General features: G+C 40.6%; 1 protein-coding gene across 5 annotated transcripts in view; it reads left to right on the forward strand.

Moving 5' to 3' along the window:
- MARK3 (microtubule affinity regulating kinase 3) overlaps positions 1-27,757 on the forward strand; it is a 160,360-nt gene that overhangs the window by 68,518 nt on the left and 64,085 nt on the right. For all 5 annotated transcript variants that reach the window (XM_029598016.1, XM_029598012.1, XM_029598014.1 and 2 more), the window contains exons 7-14: positions 449-505; positions 11,249-11,485; positions 11,619-11,738; positions 16,718-16,817; positions 17,952-18,064; positions 19,009-19,162; positions 20,893-21,110; positions 21,837-21,937. In XM_029598016.1, the coding sequence (XP_029453876.1) occupies positions 449-505; positions 11,249-11,485; positions 11,619-11,738; positions 16,718-16,817; positions 17,952-18,064; positions 19,009-19,162; positions 20,893-21,110; positions 21,837-21,937 (1,100 nt within the window). The remainder of the gene's footprint in view (positions 1-448; positions 506-11,248; positions 11,486-11,618; positions 11,739-16,717; positions 16,818-17,951; positions 18,065-19,008; positions 19,163-20,892; positions 21,111-21,836; positions 21,938-27,757) is intronic.

Here is a 27,757-nt window from a genome sequence, read left to right on the forward strand (position 1 = left end):
TCCTTTCCAGTAGAAAAGGTTTGAGGTTTATGCATCATTAATACCTTTCAGGTATTTGAAGATCTGTATCATATCTCCCTGCACCTCCTCTCCTCCAGGGCATACATATTCAGGTCCTTCAGTTCCATTTCATGTGGCTTTTGTTGCAGACCCCACACCATTTGGTCACCTTTCTCTGGACTGCTTCCATTCTGTTCTTATCCATATCTTTTGCACATCACATCATACTATCCAAATCACAGAATGTTATGAACAGCCAGTAACCATGAGTGACTTTGTACTTTTGTTTACACTGTAATCCATCTCAAGCTCACTTCTGGAAATGAATAAACTGCGTGTTTTCTGATTGCATTTTCATTATTTTAAGTTGTATCAATACTGAAATGTCTAATCACAAATCTGCTGCTTTGAAGTAGCACTTAAGTAAGGAGACTTGTTTTTTATCCAGATAGTGTCTGCAGTGCAGTACTGCCATCAAAAGCATATTGTTCATAGAGATCTTAAGGTAAGTGGAAATTCCCTTCTCTATCATACTGAACCCTAGTGAATTTTGAGTGAGAACTGTATTAAATTGCTCAACCTTTGATGTTTTGGCAAGCAGTATTAGTACAGGAGTAATAAAATATAAAATGCATTCTAAAATCTACTATTAAACTAGGAAGTGAAAATAGAATAACTTTTAGGTTTGAAAACTTTTTATTAGCTGTTTGCACATTAGAGAGCTTTCTCAGGAATATTTTGCACATATACTCAAATGTATCTTACGTCAAGTGTACATAATTAAGAGCTGATTATTTTTCCCCTCTAATTCTTTCTTTATTATAGGTCTCCCAATTAGCAGTATTAGTATTAAACTAAAAATTACCAGGGGAGAGCCCAGAAGAAAAATTTTATCAACTAAGCAACTGTATTAGGAAGAAGAAAAAATCTTAAGATTGCTTTTTAAATTATTAGAGATTTATTTAGATTCCACTATCCCCAGAGGGCTAACACTCTAAGTTTGCACCTCAGGAAATGGAGGGTAAAGTGGGACTTGAACCCTGGTCTCCTGGTTCATAGCTCACTGCTCTAACCACTAGGCTACTCTTCCACTCCATTCTTTTAAAGAAACCCTGAAGTTCAGCAGGTTAAAGTTGTCATAATTTATATATTTGAATACAAAGAATGTCACTGTCCTTTATCAGGTAGGCTTCTATATTCATATTTTTCACTTAATACAGTCTAAAATTGTAGTGAACGTAATACTACACAAACCAGAGAAACTGGTGCATAGATTATTGTACAGTAAAATATTGTAACATTTTACGTTTTCCTTAAAGCAACCATGGGTTTCACTACAAAAACTAAATTTTAGATAAAATGGGCATCTGAAAGGAGCATTGGAAGAAAAAGGTTTTCTGTGTTCAATTTAAAACGAACAAACAAAACTACTTAAAAAAAAAACCAAAAAAAAAACCCCTACAAAAATCAATTTATAGGACCTGGGAAACTGCTGGTTGGCAAGCCATGGCATCTCTTGGATCTGGTCAGCATTTCCTTTGAAGTTGTGCTATGGACCAAGCCACCAGTTGGCTCTACAGAAGCCACCTAGTTGGTGGCTTGGCGCATGCCAGTTTAAGAGGACAAATAATGGATTCAGGAAATGCTGTAGTCTGCCACCCAGCATGCCATAGCCTGCCACTTTTTCAGTCTGTTTTTTTAAGGTTGAAGTAGCCCAGATGCTCTTAAATAAAGAGCACGCAGATATGATTGACTCCAGACTGCCTGTACCATCTGCTAATATGCAGTTGTGAATTCTAAAAAGAGAAATACAAATTAAAAAAGCACACTTAAAATGTCTGTATGCAAATACAAGAAGTCTGAAAAATAAGAATGGAGCATTATAATGTGTGGCACTAAATCAAAATAGTCATAATAGATGTCTCAGGAGAGCTAGTGGAAGGGAGGATAACCAAAGGGACACTGATTTCAGGATACAAATTGTATCAACATGTCAGGGAGCATCAATTTGGTAGAGAAGTGGCATTATGTGTTAAGGAAGACATAAAGCCGAGCTGGATAAAAATTTTGAAATTCCAGATGTGACAAGGAAGAGTACAGTAGTTGGGCGGTATGCTTCTACCTGCCTGGCTAGGATGAGGAAACAGACTGTAAAATGCTAACACAATAATAATGGGAGATTTCAGTTACACCAATATTGACTGGGTACATTTCACATCAGAAATGACTTTTCATGCAGCAGCTGATCATGGAACCAGGGAAGAGGGGGGAACTACTTTAGATCTAGTTCAGTGCAACTCGACCTGGTTTTGACTTTAAAAAAGGAGATTATGATAAAATGAGGAAATTATTTAGAAAAAAAATAAAAGGGAAGTTGGCAAGGTTAAAAGTTTGCATAAGACATGGACATTGTTCAAAATACCATCTTGGAAGTCCAGATAATGGGTATTCTATGCATTAAAGAAGTCAAAGGAAAACCAGATGACTGCCACCGTGGTTTAATGGTGAGATGAAAAAGGCAAATGCAGCCAAAACAGTCCTTTGAAAAAATGAAAAGCAGACCTAAATAAGGAAAACTAGGAAGAGCATAAGCACTAGCAAGTTAAATGTAAAACAGTAATAAAGCAGATGAAGCAAGAATTTGAGAGGAAGCTTACCACTGAGGGTAAAAACTAATAAATACTTTCCCAAGTACATTCAAATCAAAAAGCCTGTGAAGGAGTCAGACTGCTAAGGGTAAAAGTGGTGCTCAGGCACAAGGAAATAGAAAAACTAAATGAAATCTTTGCTTCTGGATATACTCACAACTGAAACACTTGATGGTGATGATTTTGAGCAACTAAATCAAAACACTGTGAAACTGGAAGATGTATTAGATCAGAGTAACAAACTCAGGAGTAACCCAGTAATGAGGAGCAGATGGTATTCACCTCAGATTTCTGAAAAAACTCAAACAAATTGCATACCTATTACTAGTAATCTGTAACCTGTCATTTAAAATAACCATGATAAGACTAGAGGGTGGCCTGTGTAATTCAGATTTTTTTTTTTTTTTTAAACAAGGACACCAGGATGATACAGGAAACTATAGACATATAGGCAAAATGGTAGAAACTATTCTTATAAACAAAAGTACTAGATATATAAGTAGACATAGCTTAATGGGGAAAACATGATTTTATTTATTTATTTATAACTTTTATATACCGGCATTCGTAAAAAAAACATCATGTCGGTTTACAGTTAACCGAGAAAGGAAATTACAATGATAGGTGGAGGAAGGATAGAAAGTTAAAAGGTAAGTTAACCTTACTGTAGAGCCAACGTGCGTCACAGTTAAAAAACCGAGATTACATATAATAAACCATATTAGACAAAATTAGACAATATTAGACAAAATTAGACAAAATTAATTATGTACAAGAGGAGACAGTGCGAGGGATAGGGTGGGGGTGGGGGGGTGAAGCGCATAGGGGAGGCGGAGGAGGAGGGGATGAGAGATGCGATAGGCGGCAGGGGAATGCAAGGGGGCAGTAATAGGGAAGGGGGGATACAGGGTAAGGTGGTGTAGGATGGGAGGGGGTGCTGTACACGGTATAAGGCGATCATATGTTGTTGTACAAAAGGCAAGGAGGAGGGGGTATAGTATGAGGGGGAGGGGGAGGGGGTGGAACTGTACAAGGGAGCTGTGGGTAGCGGTGGGAAAGTGAGTTGGTAACTGTAAAAAGGAAGCTGCTTATTGGATGGTGGGGTGGTGAAGGTGGGTAGGGGGGAGGGGAGTTTTGCCTTACAAAACTATTAGAATCTTTTGAAACATGTTAGTAAAAGGTGATCCAGTTGATGTAGTGTATTTGACCAAGTCCCCCCATGAGACTCCTCAGGAAATTAAAATGTCAGTGGATAAAAGGCAGTTTTTCAAATGGAGAAACGTCAATAGTGGAGTGCTTTAAAGATCTGTACTGGGACCTGTGCTGTTAATGTTCTGAAAAGGGGAGCAACAAGTGAGGTGATCAAATTTGCAGATGTCACAATGATTCAAAGTTTGCTAAAATGTATGTGGATTGAGAGGAATTGTAGAAGGACCTTGCAAAACCAGGAGATTGGGCATCTAAATGGCAGATGAAATGTAATGTGCAGTTGCCATCCAGGAAAAGGACCTCAGAGTCCTTGTGGACAATACTTTGAAACCCTCAGCTCAATGAACAGTTGAGGTTAAAAAAAAAAAATAAATAAAAATAATTTTTGGAAAAGAATGGAGAATAAAACTGAGACAATCATAATGCATCTATATCTAACCATGGTGCAACCACACCTTGAGTATTGTGTGCAGTTCTGGGCGCCCATCTGAAGAAAGGCATGGCAGAACTAGAAAATGTGCAGAGAAGGGCAACAAAATTGATAAAGGGGGTGGAAGGGCTCCCTTATGAAGAAAGGCTAAACAGGGTCCTTCAGCTTGGAAAAGAGACAAGACTGGTTATGATAGGTTTGTAAACTCATGAGTGGGATGGAACAATTAAATATAGGGTCTGTTATTTACCCTTTCAAATACTAAAACAAGGAGTCCCGCCATGAAACTAACAATCAGCAGATTAGAAACAAATTGTGTAAAGTAATTTTTTCTTTCATCACACATTCAGAGTGTGGGATCTGTTGCCAGAGGTCATAGTAAAGGCAACTGACGTACAGAATTTGAAAGAGGTTTGAGCAGGTTCCTGGAGGAAAAGTCCTTAATTATTAGGTAGATTTGAGGAAAGCAATCATTTTAACTCTTGGAATAAGCAACAAGAAGTAGATTAACTTTTTTGGGATTTGTCACTGGTCACTATTGGAGGCAGGATGCAGGGCTTTGATGGTCCTTGCTTTGACCCAGCTTGGCATGTCTTATGTTCTTAAGCTGTGCTTGGTCTGTGTGCTAAAATGGATCTGATGTTTTCTTTTCCTCCAGTGCTCTTGCTAGTCTGCTCGATACAGATTTAGTTTCTGCGGCAAAGAGGCATTGCCTCTCTTAAATTAAGACGGAAGGTCATGTCAGAAAATTATTCCCTCCCCCCCCCTTCTGTGCCTGTAGGGGAGAAAAAAACCTTTGAGGTCCATCGCGTGCTTGCATTCACTAACCAAACATGGGGGCCGATATGATAACACCTGCGGCAAAACAGGCGCTCATTACGTGCGCGGGTTTTGGTCACTGCAGGCGGCTGAAGCTGCCGCTTCCGCGGGATGTACAAAAATTAATTATGCAAATGACTTGCGCGCAGAAATCCGCATACCTAAGCATGGTACAGGGCCTGTGTAATAAGTGGCCGCATCCGCAACCCGCGCTGATAATCCACGCATAAAGGCAAGTGAGCGAGCGGGTCTCCCTATTAAGTGAAAGTATGACCCTGGAAAGTATTTTTAATATTTCAAATAACTGTGCTGCAGAAAACATGGCAAATATTCTCATGGATGTTAATTCAAAACAGTCTTGCTGCTCTTCTGGTCGTGTATCTGTCCACCAGAGAAGCGCTTACCTCAGACCCTGTGAAAAGTGCTTTGCTAAGCTGGCCACTCTGAAGCCGAGATAAGCGCCTGGCTGAACGCCTATCAGGCTGCTCTTGCTCTTCTGTTCGTGGCAGAAAAATCTGCATGATCGGGCACCCAGAAAGGCACCTAGCGTACCTTGCCATTTGGGTGCTAAGCTAGGCGCTTAGTTGCTAGGCACCCAGAAAGGCGCCTAGCTACTGTTGCCGTTCAGGTGCTGAGCTAGGTGCTTACATGGTCACGCCCGAGCGGCAGTGGTAGCCAGGTGCCTTTTTGGGTGCCCGATCGTATAGATTTGTGACCAAGTAAGTGCCTAGCTCAGCGCCCGAGCGGCAACAGTAGCTAGGCGCCTTTCTGGGTGCCCGATGGCATACATTCGTGACCAAGTAAAGCGCCTAGCCTTTCTGGGTGCCTAGCTACTGTTGCTGCTCGGGCGCTGAGCTTGGCGCTTACATGATCACAAGTCTATATGATTGGCCGCCCAGAAAAGTGCCTAGGGAAGCACCTTAAGCTGGCCGTTCCGACGCCCAGAAAAGCGCCTAGCTAAGCTGGCCACTTGGATGCCGCGATAGGCGCTCAGCTAGGCGGTTTTCAGGAAGCTTGGACGCTAACTCGTGCCCTGACCATGGCGGTAAAAAACCTGCACTAGCACGGCTCCCTGCATTGCCTATGATTAGCTAATCGCCTCCTTTGCATGCCATTAGCATGCATTTGCATAGGAAAAGCCACGGGTCTGTGAGCGCGTTCGTAATTGCTTTTTTCCCAAGCACAAACCCTTATTACATCCTCATATAGGGCTTTGCGCAGGAAAACTCGTGTACAAACGTGCACAAATCCACAGCAGCTTCAGCGCAACTTATTACATCAGCCTCATGGTGAGTCTTGCTATACAAAAGCTGATGTTTATGCAGGAACCTGGAAAACAATAACAGATGAGGACCATAAGACCCATCTTGTCTGTCTATTCTTGATGCAATATGGGTGAACCTTCCCAATCTTAGGCATTATACTTACATCCTTATAGCTAAAGATCCTCTGTGCTTATCCCATACTTTCTTAAATGCTGTTACTGTTTGGCCACCTCCACCTGCACTGGAAGACTGATCCCATGCATCTTTCACCCTTTCTGTGAAGAAATATTTCCTGGTTAATTTTGAGTCCTACCCACTTTTTCGCTTATCATTATTCTTTGTTCTGAAACTGTTTCCATTGGAAAATGGTTCTTTTTTTTGTTTAACTTTATTTAGAATTTCATATTCATATATGCACTTGAACATAAAAATGGGTTTCTCCAATGAATCAAAAAAAGCAGGCACAACATTTGTCACAAAATAACATGGTTAAAGTCTAAGTTCAAGTCTCCAGTAATATAACAGGGGAACAAAAATTGAAGGCAATTCAGAAGGGAAAAAAAATTAAACTATATAGTGTTAATTAAGCAAACCTCCCTACAATAAAGTCAGGGAAATGGGGTTACAATAGAGAAAGAGGCGCACACACAGACACAAACAATTTGGTCATTTCTAAAATCTGATGTGTACTCGGGTAACTGATTTCACTTAAGGGCCAATATACTGAACTGTAGTAAAATCCGCTGTCAGTGGTGTATCCTGGAAAAACACAGCATCCGTTCTGATTGCCCTTGACAGAAGGCCTGCTGGGCAGACTAGATGGATCATTTTGGTCTTAATCTGCTGTCATTCACTGTTACTATGTTACACTGCATTAAATGCCCAATGTACTAAAGGGCCTGTAAACCTATTTTTTGGACGATGACACTCCCCACACCAGTGCTGAATTCAGACCCATCATTTTGCTTTCCCATGTGAGCTTGGCTGGCGCCATGCAAGATGGCAAAAACTAAATCAGAGGAGGAATGCAGAAAGATGGAGAAGTAATCTCACAACAAATTGCACAGAGAAATCTAAACGTATGCAGTATTACAAGGTGCCAGCAAACCATTTGGTAATGGATATACTGTAACCCGAACCCAGTCTTCTCCATCATCCACCTCTATCAATCCTTTTGGCAGCAGCCAGTCTCATGGGAGGGAACAAAGGACTTCACCAGCTCTGTTTTGCTTGGTGGAGCCAGGAGGCTGATGTGTTCCCTCCTGCCCCCTCCAGCTTTTTGACAGTGCCCAACGGGATTGAGTGGAGCGGTGGCAGCAGGGTGGCCGGATTCAGTATTGGGGAAGGGCTGATGGCCTCTTCTGTCACTGTGATGCGAGTTGGGACCTTCTGCTCATGCAGTTCTTGTTAGTCACCACTAGCTAGCACAAAGATGGTGTAGTTAAATTTTGTGTGTTAACAGACTAATAACTCATTCGAATTTAAATGCACTGCTTTTACATGAATCTGTATGCAGTATAGCTCATTTAATTTTTTAGCGCATTAGACCTCATTAACATTAACACAGACTAATGCACAAGTGCATTAAGGCAGAATACATGTTAAATATGTTGGCTTATGTTAGCATGTGAGTTTAATACATTGGCACCTTAATACAAAATCTTTCATTTAGAGCGTTATTTAAGACTGCAGTGATCTTAAGTTAGACCGAAGAGCAAGAAAATGTCTTCCTTTTCTGTAGAGTTAAATGACATATCAAGAAATTTGCAAAAAACTATCCTATTTCATTAAATGCCAGAGATCCAGGGATCATCCTGGACTGCAAAGTGAATTAAAAAAAAAATGGGTGAACAGTATAATTAAAGACGGATATTTTAAATTGAACATTTTAAAGAGATTAAAACCTCTTTTATATCAGAATGATTTTAGAACTGTTTTACAAGCCCTGGTATTTGCCAAGCTGGATTACTGCAGCTGGGCCTACCTGCCTACATTACCAGACCTCTCCAACTACTGCAAAACTCTGCCGCTAGACTCTTGACGAATACAAAAAAAGCTGACCATATCACCCCGTCCTGAAGGAGCTGCACTGGTTACCCATTGACTATAGAAATCAATACAAGGTTCTCTCATTAATTCATAAATCACTCTACAATGAAAAAAATCGAATGGTTCACAGCATCATTACATTTCCACACCCCTTCTAGAACAACACTATCAACGAATACTGGACTGCTTCCAATTCCGCCAGTAAAAGCCGCACATCGGAATACAGTCCGTGACAGAGCACTTTCAATAGCCGGGCTGTGTTTATGGAACTCCCTACCACAAGACCTTAGGATGGAACCTAACAATCAAAGTTTTCAAGAAAGGAATAAAAACCTGGTTGTTCCATCAAGCATTTCATTAATTTATGCCTATCTCTACTCTTTTAGCCTACTACTTTCATTTTCTGTTTTAATGTTATCTTAATTATTGATGTTAGCTAATTTTATAATTTAGATATTATGTATTTGTTATCTTTTTTCTTTTAAAATTTTTGAATTGCAAATGTTTTTAATTGACATTTGTTTTTATTGTAAACCGATTTGATATGGACACATGAAGGTCAGTATATAAAAAAACCAAATAAAATAAATGTTCACGAGGTTTTTTTTTTAATTGCAAAAAATACCATGCAGAACCCAATCTGCGGTGTTCTAAAACAAGTTTTAATGTAGTTTCTCTAATAAAATGTGCACGGAAAATTCAAGTTTTTGCATTAACGAAAGTGATTTCTGAAGACTGAGTTATTTTTGGAGAAGGGATATGATAAGCTTTGACAATAGGAAGAATCCCTTGCCTGGGGATTAGCATACATTCCTCTAAATAGTTCTTAAATAGTTCAAGCCCTGACAATGACCACACTTATGGATAGTTGATAGCTCATACATTCTTAATTCTAAGAGAATTTTATAAAAGTACCTAAATTATATTTAATATCTGCAACTTGAAATTCCTACATCCCTCCTACTTGTCCAGTATAGGAACTTTTCCAAGCAGCCTCAATGTGCAATTGAGGTATATTTATCTTGGATTCCAGGTTCCACACTTTTTCCTTAAGTATTAAGACATGCAGGGCAAGTTCTTTTTCTTTCCTTTCCTTTTTTTTTTTTAATCCAAACTAACACTCCACATTAGTCTCCAAGATGATCTGTGAGTGGATGAGAACCAGACTTACCCCTTTTAAGTCCCCTGGGCACTGTGCTGAAGCAACAGCTTGTAATCTCTCTTCTGGACGCTGCTTTCCAATTCTAAGCACAGCCTTTCCCCTGATGGATGCAGCTCTCTTGCAGTATATAATATCCTTACAAAAGAGGTAAGATCTTCACACCAATGCTGCACACATAAGAACATAGGAATTGCCATACTGGGGCAGACTGAGGGTCCATCAAGCCCAGTATCATGTTTACAGCAGTAGCCAATCCAGGTGACAAGTACCTGGCAAGATCCTAAACAGTAAATAGATAAGCAGTTGGGTAAGTAGTGGGTTTCCCCAAGTCTACCTGGTTAATAACAGTTTATGGACTTCCAGGAAGTTGTCCAAACCTTTTATAAACTCAGCTACGTTAACTACTTTTACCATATCTACCAGCAATGAATTCCAGAACTTAATTGTTCATTGAGTGAAAAATAATTTTTCTGATTTGTTTTAAATGTGCTACTTACTAACTTCATGGAGTGTCTTCTAATCTTTATCTTTTTTGAAAGACTAAATAACTGCTTCACATTTACTTTTTCCATTTCACTCTTGATTTTATAGACCTCAGCCGTCTCTTCTCCAAGCTGAAGAGCCCTAACCTCCTTAGCCTTTCCTCATTGGGGAGCCATTTCATTCTCTCTATCATTTTGTTCGCCTTTCTCTGTACTTTCTCCAGTTTAGTTATCTTTTTTGAGATGCAGCGAGCAGAATTGCACATAGTACTCTAGGTGCAGTCTTACCATGGAGTGATAAAGGTATTATGTCTCCATTTTTTTTTTCTCCATTCTTGGAGGCCCCAGTGCTAATGTCTCTCTGTATGCTCCACTGTCCATGCATTAGGGCCTTTGCTGGAATGGAAAAAGCAGAGCCAGCTGAGACCAGGATTTCTGCAGCTCCTACAAGGACCCTGCAGCATCAAGGCAGATATTTCTGCTGATTGAGAGTCAGGCAATCTTATCTATAAGACCAAACACAGTAGCCTCTGTAAGGGCAAAACTTGAAGCCTCACCTTACGCTTGTGCAGATTTTTCTGCAAAATTAATACCAGCATAAATAAAGCAAGAAATTGCTGTAGGTTATAAAGTGAACATAGAGGTGGTCTGACCTGCATTTGGCAGTAGCAGCTGTCATGCCCCTGCTCACTTCTTGTGTATTATCAAAATCTTAGCAAAAAAAAATAAAATAAATCTATCATATCCTTCTGACCCCCTTCTTGAGAGAAATTTGGTGCATTTGCAGGTTTTTGTTTTTTTTTTTTTTAGATCTACGAATCTTCTAGTTCTCGGCATGAAAACCACAATCTCAATGTCTCTTTTTAATTAACTTTGCAGTTAGCTCATCATATATTCAAGTAAATAGAGGGAAAATGGTAAGCCAGCCAGTCAAGAAAAGGGCGAGATGACTCCAGTTTAAACTCATCAGTCTTATACTGTACAAAAATGTTTAATTTTTATCAAAAGTTCAATCTGTCACCATCTTTCTTCTCAGCTTATACCTTTGCATGGCTGAAGTCTTGTGTTTATTGTATTTTTACATTTAGGAAATTTCTGACTTTAAGTTTTCGTAAAGGTTTTTTTTTTAAAAATGTCTTTGGGACAAGGTTCAATAAGTAATTCAATGTTCTATTCTGTTACAGGCTGAAAATCTGCTGCTAGACGCAGATCTGAACATTAAAATAGCAGACTTCGGGTTTAGTAATGAGTTTACTGTTGGTAATAAACTGGATACATTTTGTGGGAGTCCCCCATATGCTGCCCCAGAACTCTTCCAAGGCAAGAAATATGATGGACCTGAAGTAGATGTTTGGAGCTTAGGTGTTATTCTTTACACGCTAGTGAGTGGCTCGCTCCCATTTGATGGACAAAATTTAAAGGTATATTGCTGATTAAAGCTTTGTTTCCTATGCAGTGTATGGTTTGCTGCATGAAATACATGCTTTTGTTATTTTAAAGGAGATGCCAAAATACTTGCCTTTAATCTTAATGTGTGTCTTTGCCATCCCAAAGGAACTAAGGGAAAGAGTATTAAGAGGGAAATACAGGATTCCTTTCTACATGTCAACCGACTGTGAAAACCTTTTGAAACGTTTCCTGGTGCTAAACCCAATCAAGAGAGGCACTCTAGAGGTAAAGCTTAAGGAAAGTGTATGTTTTGTTATCTTAATTAGCAGTACTGATGATAAGAACAGCTAAATCAGAGGCCAGTGTACTTATCCATGGAGGGTTTAGTGGGAATGACCCAGTAACACAAGATATTTTTCTTGTAATACCAGGTCTTTTTATGTATTATGGAAATTTCTTTGCATTGAATTTTGAGCAAAATTGCGAACTGCAACGTAAACTTTACACCTCCCCAAGTTGCAATTAAATTTCATGCAAGTTTGCATGCAAAATTTAGCTATGTGACCCTCTGCATAATTATGCAGCTAATTTTCTGTTTTGCATTGGCCACCCAGCTGGATGTGCAATAGTAAATTTTGCATGCTGAAATCACGCATGCGATAATGCGCTACTGGTGGTTATTAGCTCATGAAATCGTATTTGTGAATTCAGCCATGCTTTGGTACATTGGCTGTCTGTTAGCAGCTTCAAAAGCTGCCCCCCTTGGTTGTTTAGCAGTTAGTTTTGTGGTTCATGTCAGGAACTGGATAGCAGATTCCAGATATTGTGACCAAATGATTACTGGATAAGCAGTAACTTCAGTGTTCCACAATGGGGAGAGTTGGTATACTATGATTTTGATATCCAGTAACACTCGCACTAGCAGTGCCTTTTTGAACTTGATGTACAAATATGCAGTTACCTTTTAAATGTTTCCGAACAAAATACTTATGTGCTGTTGTGCTCAACTTTTCCCAATAAAAATTGCAGAAATGCAAAATCATTACAATCTCCTTATTCAAATTTTCATTCACTTGTATATTTTTTTGTGTGTGTGTTTTGGTAACTCCCCTGATTAATCATGGTCGTCATTATGAGGACAATTTTAAAAGCCATTTCTTTGGATAAAGCAGTGCTTTATCCATGGAAATAAATTGCCAGCCTGAAAAGTGAGTAAAGGTTTTATGCGCATACTGCCTGCCTGTCTGTATGTACTTGTATCTGCATACCAGAGAGGTGTTCCCAGGGGCAGGGTTAGGGAGGGATTTCAAGTTCTATGCATTTTATTTATTTATTTATTTATACTTTTAAAAAGTGTGTGAATGAATTTTGCTGGGAAAACTAACTGTGCATGTTATCAGGTATAAATGTAGACTTGATGTTTGTTTTAACAGTAATCCACCTAGAACAACAGAAGTTGCATGAGGCACATGAATTTTAAAATAAATGTTTGGGTAGTTTCCCCTGGGGAACCTTTTGAAAATCAGTGTAATGTCTGCAGGTAAAAAGTGGCCGCAGACTTTGCCCCGCTCTGAGTGTAACTAAGTTGGGGCTGGTGTGTCTCCTATCCCACACATCGGTGTGATGTGTGGGATAGGAGTTAAAATGTTCAGGAGGGTTTGTAAATTCATTTGCCGCTATTTTGAGAATAGTGCACATCTTGCAAATTTTTCATACTAGGCATATAGCCAGACTAAGAGATGCACATCTTTTCAATTCTGAAAGTTTGTAAACATTTGAGATGAACTCTGTTGGGGAAAGAAGGCAGGGAGACCTTCAAACAAAACCAGAACAGTAGAGCAAGAGCTGACAAGTTGGTATTTTGAAGAATCTGGTTTGTATTGTTTCCATAAAAATGATTTTAAAAGATAAGTATGTGCATTTAGTAATTAGAAACATTATAGAGTTTAGTTGGATCTTTTTTTTTTTTGCAAACTCTGCATACCATATTGTGAGGATCCAAAAATGTAATATGAATAGCATTGTGAGTGAATAAAATGCATGCTTAATTCAAATTTCATGAATAAATACAAGGTATTTTAACAAAAAAGTACTGGGGTGGCCAGTCCTGTGGCATAGATTCCAGTTCAAATCTTCTGGGGTGCTGCCGAGGCAAGATGACCACCATTACTGTGGTGACCCCTGCTGGCCGGAGGAGATTTCTGTCCAGATCTGGTAGGGCATACAGCCGGGGCATGGGGGTCAAGCATGGCCGGAGGGGGATAAAATCTTTGTAAGAAAGTAGTGCAGTTCAAGCAATTCATTGTAAATTGTCGCGTTATGCAGAGAGGGGGCGGGGTGTTAATTTTGGGGGATCAGGTACTCTTTGCTTTCTTCCTAGATTGTGTAGGCGAGAGTCCTCACTTTCCTCTTGCTCACACACAATTTGTCTGTCACACTATCATACAAACGTTTGTAGGGATGTGCAGCTGGAAATCTTTCCGTACTCCTCTTTTTGTGCTTGTTTGTTTTTCTTCCATTTGTTTTGTCTCTTCATTTTAGTTACATTTTCCTTTCCATTTAGTAGGCGCTAAAAACTGAAAATGAATCAAAGGTGGGGACGCCCAGCCCTGTACATTTCTCTTGCGGCTGAATCAGTTAATTCTTACAAAGAGGACTTATCCAATAGAAATGTCTTCTGTGGGAAGAAATAAGTTGGGACTTTGGACAGATGCTTTTAATTGAAATGCACTGTGTTTCTCAGCAATAATTGCTGTCTGAATATATATACAGTTTTCTATTTTGATCTCCTCCTCGAAGCCCAGACCATTGCCCTTGTTGTCCATCCTTCCTGGTAACGTCCTTTAAGGACATGGGCGAAGGGGAATAAGGGTTTTCCCTCTACTCCATTCCCCATCCAGTAACTGGTGCCTGATTGCACCTTCTCCGTTTTGAAAGAGCAGTTCCTGAACCCCCTTTAACTTGTCATCGTCACAAAGTTCCTCAGCTTTGTTCCAGGCGGGGCAGACCTGCAGTATTTGCAGCTTTGTTATGCACTCGGGCCTTTCTCAGTTATTTTCCTGGCAGTTGTGGCGTAGCCTGTGATATGAGCTAAGGGTTTCCTCCAGCTGCTTGCTGCACTCCAGTGCTGTCAGAGTGGCACCTCCTGTTAGGATTACTACAGAGCATCTGGAAGGGAATACCTGGCAGTGCACGGCACAGAAAAACCTCCAGGTTTGGAAAGGGACATTTTTATTTGTTTTCATTTGTTTTAGAGTAAACACCACCACCAAAAAAACCAAAAAGAACCTGGGTGAGGATCAGAATGAAAACAGCAGACCCAGGGTAAAATCCCACCTAACTTGAGAGACCAATGATTATATTACAAAAAAAAAGGAGGGGGAATAAAATACTGTTTACAGTAAGCATTCCTATGATTTTACATGGAATAGCAGTTTAGCAAATGTTTATAGTCCCTAATTATGATGGTCTCTCAAGTTAGGTACAGGCTGGATGTGGGATTTTATCCTGGGTCTGCTGTTTTCATCTAGAATAAACAACAATAACTGATACCACATATCAAACAATCCAATATATCCTACCCCTCCCCTCCCAGGCCTTCACTTCTCTAAAAATAAGGAACTCTTTTCCTTGTCCCAGGCTTCTCAGTTGTTTCCATATTATTGCGCCATATCGCCGTCAAATTTTCCATCTGGCAAATGTGTAAGAATCTTTTTTATACAGCGAACTTGCTGGGTGAGTTTTTGTTCTTCCAATGAGCAGCTATTTCACATCTTGCCGCCAGTAATATTTGCTTCACCAGACAATTTTATTCGGCATTCCCTCTGTCGCCGAGAGTAGCAATACCTTTGGATCATTGTCCAGGGTAAACCGTGTAATACCCTTAACCAAGGATCGTATCATGTCCCAATAAGATACGATTCCCGGATAAGACCTATTGATCCTCCATCCCCACTCTCTGCCCAGAAAAGATTATTGGTATCAGGAAACATAGCCTTTAACTTGGAAGCAAATTTTATATGAATTCTTTGCTAAGGTAACAGCACTAGATGTTGTTTTTGAGTTCTCCACCTTCTACTTTCCCAGACGTCGTCTTCAGGTGTACACCCCAAATCTCCCAGACTTTTTCATATTTAAGTAGGCTCTCTGGGAACCTACTCAATACCTTGTGAATATTAGTTATAAACCCCTTTAAAGGTAAACCTTTAATACCATATTTTTCAAAAACAGAATGCGCACTCCCCGCCAAAATTTAACCAAATTCCAGTGTACATAAGTTCTTAACTGTAAATAAGCAACATGGTCCCTTTCTTCCAACTGGTATTTAGTTTTTAAATCAGCAAAATGTATCCAAACCCTGAGGGCTTAATATCCCACATGAACGAGCCCTTTTCTCTCCCAAGCTTGAAACCGTGTTCCCTCCATTCCAACTAAAAATGCCTCATTATATCAGATACATCCTATCTTTAATGGATTCCCATGCTTCTAAAGTCCACCTGGAGAAAGTATTTTTTTAAATTTAGCAAACTTGCAGGGCGCTCTAACAGACTTACATATTGGATATATTGAAGTGCTGTTTCCTTTGTTTCTAAATGCTTCTATGCTTTGAATGTATGGGCCAGGTTTTTCAGCCTGAAGTAATTTAATACCCACTCCCCTTGAAACTTGAGTGTAATGTGACATTTTTGAAGGAAGTCTTTTTTTTTTTTTTTTTTTCCTTTCCCCAGTGCCTTTATATATCTTAGGCAGCAGGTACAGCAAGGCATCCCAGTCCTCTTTAAGTGATCCAGTTGGATTTTTAGGATAGCCACAATGACTATACGTGAGAGAAGTCTGCATACTTTGAAGGCCTGATGTATGCATATCCACAGGCTGTGGCGTCACCAGGACAAGTTTGGAAGCCCTGTTGTACGTGCTGCCCAAGATATCCAAAGCTTGTAAGAAGACTTGCTTCAAACATTTCATATTATGCTCTTTTTCAGATGAGCCTATTAGATTACGTCAGGGTGCAAAAGTTCTGATGCATGTTTGGTTTTGGGTTTTTTTAAGCCAAATCTAGGAAACTTGAACAGATCAAGAGCAATGCTTGATTTTTTTTTTTATTTTTTTTTAATATTTTTACAAATATTAGTGTTCTGTTTATTTGGTTTCATTTTACATTTTATGTACTATATATCTTATGATTTATTTGAAACCTGTTTCACCTTCAGGCTTTGGATCTCAGATCTGATATCTGCAGATACTAACAGACAACTCTTTTGTAGCAAATAATGAAGGATAGATGGATCAATGCAGGGTATGAGGAAGATGAACTTAAACCTTTCGTTGAACCAGAACTGGACATCTCGGACCAGAAAAGAATAGGTAATTTATTGCTTGTATGTTTGAACAAGGGGTCGATTTTAAAAGCAGTGCGCGGTTCCCGGCACCCACACATAGATACGCCGATTTTATAACGTGCATGCGCATGTTATATAATCCGATGGTCGTGCGCACTGGATTTTAAAATCTGCACACATGCGGGCGGCCCGTGACTCATGTGCAGGGTGGAGGGATGATTTTTCCAATTATGTGTGGCGATATAATAGGCCTTTTTCCCAGTTCCCTCCCAGTCTGCTCCAAAGTAGAACTTGTGCGCGAAAGTCTGTGTATTTCTAAATATGCATGTATCAATGAAATTACCAGTTTTACCAATTAGTCCACCAGTTTGCCCAGTCCTTGTCCAGATCGAGACCCTCCCACCCAGTCAGTACGACACAATAAACATGTTTAATATCACTTTCGCCAGATAATTAGCAAGTGTGAAATTGTGACTAGGTTGGAAGATGTCTGTGCGTGACTTTTAAAGTAGCAGCTTAAGAGCATAAGTATTGGCCCTGTCTCTGAATGCTCCTAGTCTGCCCCATTCTTGTGCATGTATATATGTGTGTGCAGAAGTGAAAATACGTGCATCTTTTCGACTTGTATTAAATGTGGAATATGCAAGCAGAGGCAACTTGCGCATGTATGTGCTAATTTTTACGCACATAACGTTTTGAAAATTCACCCCTTAGTGTTCAGAATGCTGAAAGTGGACAGGCCTGTGTTGGATGATCTTTCTGGAAAATGTAGCATTCTGCAAAATGATGCTAGACATTTCAGCCTAAGAAGGTGTTTTTAAAAATATTGTTTTTGAAACGTGATATAAAGGCCTGTAAGTTAAAATCTAAATTTCCTGAAGATTTTTTTTTTTTTAAATTATAACTCATATATCCAAAATATTCCTTGATTTTGTTAAGAGACTTTAGAGAGAGTTGATAGATGACTGAGGTGCAGCATTCTCACGGTTGCTTTTAAAGTACTCCTTTAACATTTAGGGCCTGATTCACTAAGGCTTTACTCCCAGTTTGTGTCTGTGGGAAAAGTTTAGTGATTCTGGCCCCTAATGCCCAGCATACTAAATTAATACAGAACACGGATTTCTCAAACCCAGAAAACCTCTGTTTGCTTTTTTTCTAGATATTATGGTGGGAATGGGATACTCAAGGGAAGAAATCCATGATTCGCTTAGCAAAATGAAGTATGATGAAATCACAGCTACATATTTGCTACTGGGGAGAAAGTCCTCGGAGGTAAGAATAGAATAGGATAAAATCTAGATTTTGTGCATTAGTGAATGCTGCGCTGTTATATTATAGTGCAAGCTTTATAGAATGGAAATAAATTACTCAGTTGGTTTTAATTAGTTCAGTTGTCCCAGATGTAATTCTTGTTCACTTGCTTAGTATTGTCAATTGGAAAATGTACCAGTTCTTCACTTGATGACTTCTCTCGCCTGGGACAGATCAAGATAAATATACTCATTTGTATTTAGTTGTCCTGGTCTTTGCTTTGACCTAAATGAGCTTATTTTTTCCAAATGTGTTCTAGATTTGTCATGCTTAGAGCAAGAGTCAATCATTTGACGTCATAAGAAGAAGCTTAGAGATGGGGTTTATTGGAAACATAGGGTGGGGGTTGAGACTGGGACGAGAGCAGTTAAGGGAATATTATTTCAGTGTGCATTAGTTTTGAATTGCTGTTCTTTAGTGTAGAATTGCACAATACTCTGATTTGTTTCTAAGCTGTATGTTTGTGCACATTTTGTACCCATGTCAAAATGTTAAGCATTTTGCGTGTTTATCAAAAAAACTCTAGCAGTTGTTTACTATATATGTTAACAGAAACATTCTCTTCTTAATATAACACAGAAGTCCATAAATCCAGTCCATGAGGGCCAAAGATGGGTCCTGGTTTTCCACAATAAATATTCATGAGAGAGCATTGCATGCATTGCCTCCATTGTTTGTAAATATATCTCATGCATATTTATTGTGGAAACCTTGAAAACCAGACTGGTTTGCGGCCCTCAAAGACCAAATTTGGGGACACCTTTAAGCACTTGCATAACTTGTGGAAAGATTTTAAAAATTATTTGGTTTGGTCTGTGTCCAGACAGTCTTGAGAAGTTGATCGTGAGGAAGAGTAAAAATGAAACTTACTTCTCAGGATGTAATTTTGTCTGTCTTCTGTTTAGCTGGATGCAAGTGATTCAAGCTCTAGCAGCAATCTTTCACTTGCTAAAGTTAGACCAAGTAGTGATCTCAACAATAGTACTGGACAATCCCCCCATCACAAAGTGCACCGAAACATCTCTTCCAGCCAAAAACAGCGACGGTACAGTGATCATGGTGAGTGAAATGGATTTGGCAGTGACAGTTTGCCAGCTGAAAATGTATTTATTTACAATTTTTTATACCACCTATATGAGCAAGCATTCTAAGCAGTGTACAATAATACTAAAACATTAAGGTTATAAAGATCACTTCAGTTCAGAGCCCTTTGCTGGGGGAGGGGATCCAGCGCTGTCTAACATCGACATGCACAGGTGGAATTCAGCATGCTCTTGTACCTGATTCTTAAGGGATCTAGAATCTGTGGGCCTTCGTTGAGAATTTCCACTGTGATAACTGGGTTATGAGAGGGAGCAGGGTAAGGAAATAAAAGGGAGGGAAACCATGACTAGCTGTGCCTGAAAGTACAAGGAGTCAGTTCATATTGTGCTAGAACAGGGATGGCCAACTCTGCTCCTCAAGAACTACCTATGTCTCTCTCTCATGCACCCCTTCACACAGGCTCTGTCTCACACATACTCAATCCCTTCACACAGGTTAGCACCCTCACATACACACAATCCCTTTTTCATACACGCGAGCTCCCAATCTCTCTCTCTCTCTCTCGCACACTCGCACACTCACATACTCACACACACACTCCTTCACAATCTCCTCATATAGGCTCCCTCTCTCTGAAACCCACACTCAAGCATCCTCCCCCACACCCCCTCCCCTCCCCCACACCCCCTCCCCTCATATAGGCTCCCTCTCTCTGAAACCCACACTCAAGCATCCCTCCCATGCTCTCTCACCCCATCCTGCTCTCTCACCCTCCCCTCTCTCACATACACATTCTCTCTCACACCGGCATGCCGTGAACGGAGTGCCTCCCACGGCAGACACGGTATGCGCTCTGTTCACGGCGAAGATGAAGGCCCCCCCCCCGTGTGCCGTGAACAGCGCGCCCGGGCCTTCATCTTTGCTGCGAATGGAGCGCATCCTGCGGCACACGCAGGACGCGCTCTGTTTGTGGTATGCCGGGGTCTCCTGCTATTTTCTGTGCAGAATTTGTCTGTTCTGCACAGGGGGGAATTCTGCGCTCCGCAGTAGCACAGAATTCCCCTAGGGCTAAGTATTGCCTCCGTTGTATGCAAATCTCTCTCATATATATTCATTATGGATATCCTGAAAAAACCTGGCCTGTTTATGGTTCTCGAGGACTGGAGTTGGCCACCCCTGAGCTAGAAGATCAGAGAGAATTTCATGGTGAGAAGTTTCTCCTATTTCTGTCAAAATATGTATTTATATTGTGTTGTGGTCTGCCAGAGAGCATTCAATGAATGAGACCTCAGTCGTAGATATTCCATATCTGAATTGTAACTTCAAACATTCATTCTGTTATTTTTTATAAATTAACTTTTAAGAAAAACACAGTACGGAGCTATCGAAGAATGTTAACCTATTATGAGCCAGGTGGTTTATGGCTAGCATGGGAAGAGCCCATTTTGTTGTTAATCCATGGAACATAAAGTTTAGTATTGTTGTTTCTATTATCTGTATGCATTATAACAAAGAAACTTCATAAATACGGTCATTAAGATGTGTTTAAAGAATTGGAATCTGTGCAAACGCAAGTAATTTTCAAAAGGATTTACGTGCATAAATGGGCTTTTGAAAATTGCTACTTCGCGAGTAACTCCTTTGAAAATTCTCTTCCTAGTTTGTCTTGTGCTCATCAAATTATATGTGCATAAGTGTTGTATTCTTGCTCTTGATCAAAAGGAATTAACAGAATTTCTCTTTAGCTGGACCAGCAATCCCTCCACTCGTGGCTTACCCCAAAAGAAGCCAGACTAGCACTACAGACAATGACCTCAAAGAAGAAGGCGTTCAATCCAGGAAATCTGGCACCAGTGCTGCTGGAGGGAAAGGAGTAACTCCACCTAGCCCTATGCTAGGAAATGCTAATAACCCAAATAAGGCCGATATTCCTGAGCGCAAGAAGAGTTCGGTTGTCCCCAGCGTAAGTACCGGCGCTGTCATCACTAAAGCTTCATAACTTCCATCATTAAGACACAACTGTGCCTTAACAAGAAATCTCTTCAGCGTTTCATGAGTTCGTTTAAAAACTGCTGGTGGTATTACTCTAATGCTGTAGCTTTCTAGTGGGATATGAGTAGATCTGCCTGTGAAAGTTATCCTAAAGGAGTTTACGTTCGTTGAGGGTGCCCTGGTTTTAAGAAATCACAGTAAGCAAAGGCCATAATTTCTTTTCTGCAAAATGTCTTTTAACGCTTAAACACACACCCTGAAACTGATTTCCAAGTTTACAAGAAAAGAAAGCAAGCCAAATGTGGGACTCTAGCCAGAGTGCTGCTCACTAAAGCGCAGGAGATTGTCCGTCAGGGCTAACCAGCCCTGGATATGGCAGAGGAGGAGTCCGTTACTGCTGCCGTGGTGGCCCCTACTGGCCAGAGAGCCGTGCTGAAGGTGTGCCTGGCACATTCTGGAATCAAACCTGCATCTCCCACATCCTTTTCAGTCTTGGTGTGATAGAACCCCCAGACTTTTCCACTCACAAATGCTGGAAACCTTTCCGCTTACTCATGGGTGAGAAGGGTAACACATTCATGGGCAATCTGTATGTATTCTCTATTTTCTTATCCTCTTCTTAGCAAACAGAGGATGACAGTCATCCATGCTGTGTGAGTATATATGCATTGTAATAACACACTACTCTTTTTCTTAGAATAATTCAACAGGGGGCATGACACGTCGAAATACCTATGTGTGCAGTGAGAGAACCGCCACGGACAGGCATTCAGTCATTCAAAATGGCAAAGAAAACAGGTATAAAAATCTCTTTTTTTTTTCTTTTTTTTTCTAGTGTATAGTTGTACTCATAACAGAAAAGTAAATGAGAAAAACTTGTCACATCTAATTTAATGCAGTTTCAGTATTCAGTTGCAGTATTAGTTCTTTAAAAATATTTGGGTGTTTCTAACTAGGGGAGTCATTTATCAAAATGTGTTAGGACGTTAGGGGCCCAATGCCCGCGATAACGCCGCATTGCGAAATGTGTATGCAAATTAAAAAATGTTATTTGTGGGAGGAGATTGGGTGGAGTAAATGGAAACGAGGGCTGGTTAATGTTGCGTGTGATAACGTAACGCACGCTATCGCAGGATTTAACGCTGGAAATAACTACACCGTTTTCTTGGCGTTATGCCTGCAATAGCTGTGTGTTATGTCCAAAATAGGATTTATCGCAAATCCCGTTTCGAGAGGGGAGGATAGGGGGAGAGAGCCCCTGTGTGGGCCCACTGTTTTTTGAACTTTTTATACCACTATAAGAAGGGGCACTAGTAACTCAGGGTGAGGTTTGTGAGGTGGGTTCTGGGGGTGGGGGGGCAATTTTATATGTGCAGTCATACTTACGAACAGCACAGTTACCATCAGTGAAGATTTAATGTGATTTGGAGGGATGAGAGGTGAAAGAAGAGTAGATTTGTACCGTGTTCTCTCTACCTAGCTTGATTGCAGCGTGGTAGAGTGTGCATCAAGCTAGGTAGAGAGAACACGGTACAAATCTACTTCTTTCACCTCTCATCCCTCCAAATCACATTAAATCTTCACGGATGGTGACTGTGCTGTTCGTACGTATTATTTCTCCCCCCCCCCCCAGAACTCACCCCACCCCGCAAACCTCACCCTGAGTTACTAGTGCCCCCTCTTACAGTGATATAAATAGTTAACTTTTTTGAGAGCCTCTACAGTTTCTCTCGCTTACTTGCTCTCTCTCTCACAGCCCAAAATGCAATAAAAGCCTGTCCGGGGACTTCTGCCCTTGCGATGAGAAATATCGCGGGTGTGATTAAATTTAACGCGCGTTGTGGTAAAATAGCTATGTGACGTGCTACCAGGAAAATTACCCTAACCACGCCCCTCTCTTTATCGTGGGCACTATTTCTATAGCAGTTTGAATCTAGGCCTTGGTTTCTTGCAAGGTGGATGTTTAAATTCTTCACTCCAAAAAAAAAAAAAAAAAGGCCCAAGCAGAGTCAGAATCAGGAACCTCAGGCATGCATGCATAAATAGTCCTTGTAAATGTCTGCACTTCGTTCTTATCATTTCAGTCTGAATTTTTTGATAGCTCTCAATCTATAGTATGGTTCTTCATAATGCTGTTGGGTTTTCAACTCTGTGAAATCCAGGGCTGGGATCTGCCACCACGAGCCTTCGTTTGCAGCTAGCCAGGGATTATCTCCTTCCAACTTAACTAGCCCAGTTATCACATTGACATTCCTCGGCCAGTTCCATGCACCAGGGCTCCTTGCAGGATACTGCAGTCATGGGCCCTAAATCTGAGCACTAGTGTTGCCATTAGGCAATGACTGACTTTCACCCCTATTTATTGTACAAAATGTCCTCCTCATGCCCTCATTTTATTTATTTATTTATTTAGCATTTTTATATACCGACTTTCCAATAACAGAATTACTGATCAACTCGGTTTACATTATAACAGAACAATCACATTTACAAGTAAATGTCTTACAATGAACAGGTAGATATAACTTGGATAGGTATATATGGGGTTAACCAGTAAAAGATACATTGCCTAATGTAGGCGTAAGTAAAGATACAGTGCCTAATGTAGGTCATTTATAAGAAAATAGAGTGTGATAGTGCTACAATAGACTAGAGGTAGGCAAACTATGGGCTGCAGATTAAAACTGGCCCTGGGACATTGTTCTTTCCGCCCATGGAGATCCTATGTTTGTTTGGCCTGCAGCACTGTAGTTTGCCACTGCACCCCAATCGCCTCTCAGCCGCCTCCTGATCCAGCCATAAAGGAAAAGCCTGTCCCTGCACACCTCCTTTCTGCCAACAGCTGAACTTAAATTTTTTTTTTTATCACTGCAAAACCAAGAGTTGGGCCTGCAGTGATTTAGAAAAAAAATTAAGATCAGCTGATCTTAATTTTTGATCATAGTGCGAGCAGGAAGGAAGTGTGTGGGGGGACAGCCTTCTCATTTATGGCTGGATTGGAGCAGCCCAGCAGAAGAGGCGTGTTGCCGCCTGTCGGGCTCACTGATGACTATTTGCCCAGGCCTGGTCCCAGTTCCCAACCCTATAGGCTCCCCAAAGTCTTCCTTTCTGTGAAGATTGGCTGCTGAGATGGAAGCCACAGACTTCGGGTGAATTGTGCATATGCAGCAGGATCCAAGCCAGGGAAGTTTGGATTTTTTTGGGGGGTATGGTCTCCTCTCCCAGCTATTTTGCTTTTAATGTTTTTATTTTGTCTGCTTTTAGTTTGTGTTTTCATTTTGGTTTGTTTTTTTGGTTTAGTATTCATCTTTTTTTTTTTTTTTTTTTTTGCTTTTTTTCCCCCTACTTATTTGCAGACACACATTCTTTGTCTCCGCTCTTCAGTTGGAGCTCTGGGGATGGGAAACCCACCCCCTCCCCCCAATCTGGGAAGAGCCACAAATGTGGCACACTTAAAAAAAAAAAAAAAAAAAAAAAAAAAAAAAAAGTTTGCTCATCCTTAGGATAAACAAAACCGTTTTTAAAAGGTGAGTACCACCATCTTTGGTGGAAAAAACTGACTGGTCCTTTTTAAAGGAGCTTTTAAAAGAGAGGCTTTATCCAGTGTTTAAAAATAGGGGTAGATTGTTATCGATTGTTTGGGGCTATTTTCTTATAAAGTTGGAGGCAAAACTTTGTTACAGCTAGCTTTCCTATTTTCCCCCCCAAGTGTAAAAAGATTAGATGTATCAAAATCATTCCCATAAGAAGTAATGTGAGCTGCACGGCTGTGGCAGTGCTCCACATTGGACTTCAACCAGCCTCAGGTAGGAGTAAATATATTCAGATCGGAGGGCTTTCAGAGGCAAATAAAGTGTGTGTGTATTTGGATGACTAGTTGTTTGTGGAGCATCTATCATGGCTTCTCTTACACGCTCTGAATATCTTTTTTTTTCTTTATATCTTTCTTTGGAGGGGGGGTTGGAAGAGGAATTGGATTCAGGTGACAACCAACATGGGCCCTGATATTTTTTTTTTTGTTTTGTTTTTTTGATCTGGGGTACTGATATGCAGACATAAGTGACAAAGCACAGGACTGCTTCTAAGGCCAACTTCATAAGCAAAACACGTCGGCACTGTCTGAATTTAAGAAGGCTCAGCACCCAGTAAAAATGTTGCTAGCAGTAAATTTTTATGGGTTATCATAAGGCTTGGGAATAACTGTACGGAGCGGCAGTTGCTTTCCCTTAAGAGAAATATGAGGGTAACCTGCATGGTTATTCTTCTATTCTTCTATCAGACCAACTAGAGACATGTACAAAGGCACTCTGAATGTTCCCCCCACTAAAGCCTCACGCCTCGCTATGACCAAAGACAGAGCCTTTTCAATAGCAGGCCCATCGTTCTGGAACAGTATCCCATCAAACCTCAGACTGGAGCCATGCCTTTTAACTTTCAGAAAAGGACTTAAGACCTGGCTCTTTCAACAAGCCTTCCCTGAACCAGACAATCAATAGTTGGCCTTCATTGCCACTCGGTCTGGCACTCCATTTTTCAATGAAGGAATAAATGGACTCTGAGTCATTAAGGTTAAAACACCGTCTAAGTTTTTAATTTGTACTTTCTATGGTAAAATTTCTTTTACCGGCCTATCTTCCTTCCAGCTTGTTGCAAGCTTCCAAGTTCTCTCCCCTTGTTGATTGTAATTTTTGACTTATTCCTACTTATTGTTATCTTTCGTTTACGTGGATTTGTTACTCTTGTTGTTTTTCCCTTTTGTTAATCTGTAAACCGATCCGATATGGTAATTTACTATGAAGGTCGGTATAAAAAACTGTTAAATAAATAAATAAATAAAATGGTGCGGCAGATACTACCATAAGCTTGCCGGGCAGACAGGATGGACTATTTGGTCCTTTTCTGCCATCATTACTATGTCGTGTTAATTCATCCTTGATTGATATTCTTTATCTGTTTACTTACCATGCATTTCCCAAATAAATGATAGTTGGTAGTCAAGTTTCTTTTCTCCCAGTGTTTGCCTTCAGAGCCTAAACCTTTGGATGAATTGTAGCCCAAGTGATCTGGTTTATTTAGTATGATCTGAGTTCTTAATTTGGCAGGTTGTAGCTAGAGGGGGCTCTTGTCTTTGTAACTGGTGCTTTTGTTTCCTATCATCAAAGTCTGCAGTGTAGAAATGAAACCATTTAACTCTGTGCCACAGTCCTCGCTTAAGGATGGTGCTTCCTAAGGCTCACTTCTGTGTGTGTTTTCTTTCAGTGAGCAAGGAAATCAACCCAAAAATTTGTATGCCCAAGACTAAGAGCTTGCAAATTATTTTTAAATCTCTGCCTTTTTCTATTTTAAAAGCACACATGTCAACAGGCAGCCTTTATAATGCTGCTTCGTCTTGTAGCTGTTACAAGCAAACTTCACTTTGAAAATAAGAGGAAAAAAAAGGACTGGCCTGATGGTGCTGTGCACTGCCGTGCAGGAGACCAGGTTTGGTTTCTGGGCCAGTTAGGGCTGGGATTGCCACGGCAGCAACTTTCCCGAGCTTTTGCTTTGAGAGGAGTGGCAGCCATCATACAAGGGTGACACCTCATAGCAGGCTCGCGATGCGCACGTTCTGGTGGAAAATATCGGTCGTGGTACCTGGCTATGGACACTTACTCTGGATGAGCTAGATAAAGGAAATAAGGAGCTAGAGAAGGAAAAGCCCTCAGGGCCATTGTGATTGAAGGCTCATGGTGATGGTGCCGTTTGCCCAGCAGAGGAACCTAAAGCCCAGAGGGAGCAGGAGGAAACTTCCAGGCCCTGTTAATAGAATGCAGATTAACAGGTTGAACAGTAATTTGATTTAATCTACCAAGGAAGCACATTTTTATTGTAAAGTTCCTGACACTGGTTTATTTTTCATTTTGTCATAAAGTAATATAAAAAATGTTGGCAGATAAAGACCAAAATGGCCCATAAAATTCCACCCAGGGTTGTAATTGCTGCTCTGTGCAGGTTATCCTAAGGGAAATGTGACCCCTCCCCCCATCCAAGCTGTAAAAACAGGTAATGACCAGACCTCCCCCTCTCAATTTTATTTATTCTTGTGGTGCACAGAGGGCCAACCCTGGCTGTAAAAGCACAAGAGCAGACTGCCCTTGCCCTACTGCCATCAATAGTACAGTTGATCAAACTTCATTGAAGTAATATAATCAGCCAGATAGTTTAGTCATACATTAAAGGTTAGATATGCCTAGATGGGTCTCTTGAATGCACCACTGACTGGCTGAAACTGCCAGTCCGTGCAGGTTACCCCACCTGAGCTTTAAGATCCCAGTTGATATGTGTGTGCCAATTACCGTATTTCCACGACAATAACCCGCCCACGTATATAACCCGCCCACACACATAACCCGCAGGTTTTCAAGATTTATGAAAAAAAGTTTTAATATACCCCGCCTCCTCATATAACCCGCAATTCAAAAAAAAAATAAATTTTTAAATACCTGTCGGAGGGCCGCGTGGGTCCAGGCGGGCGGCGGGAGCCGGGTGGTCGCGTGTTAAATCTAGGCCGCGGGCGGGTGGGCGCTTGTTCCAGGCGGGGGCGGGTGGACGCGCGTTAGTTCGAGACGGCCGGCGGGT

This window comes from Rhinatrema bivittatum, chromosome 4 (assembly GCF_901001135.1).
Source record: "Rhinatrema bivittatum chromosome 4, aRhiBiv1.1, whole genome shotgun sequence".
In the NCBI taxonomy this organism is placed as follows: Eukaryota; Metazoa; Chordata; class Amphibia; order Gymnophiona; family Rhinatrematidae; genus Rhinatrema; species Rhinatrema bivittatum.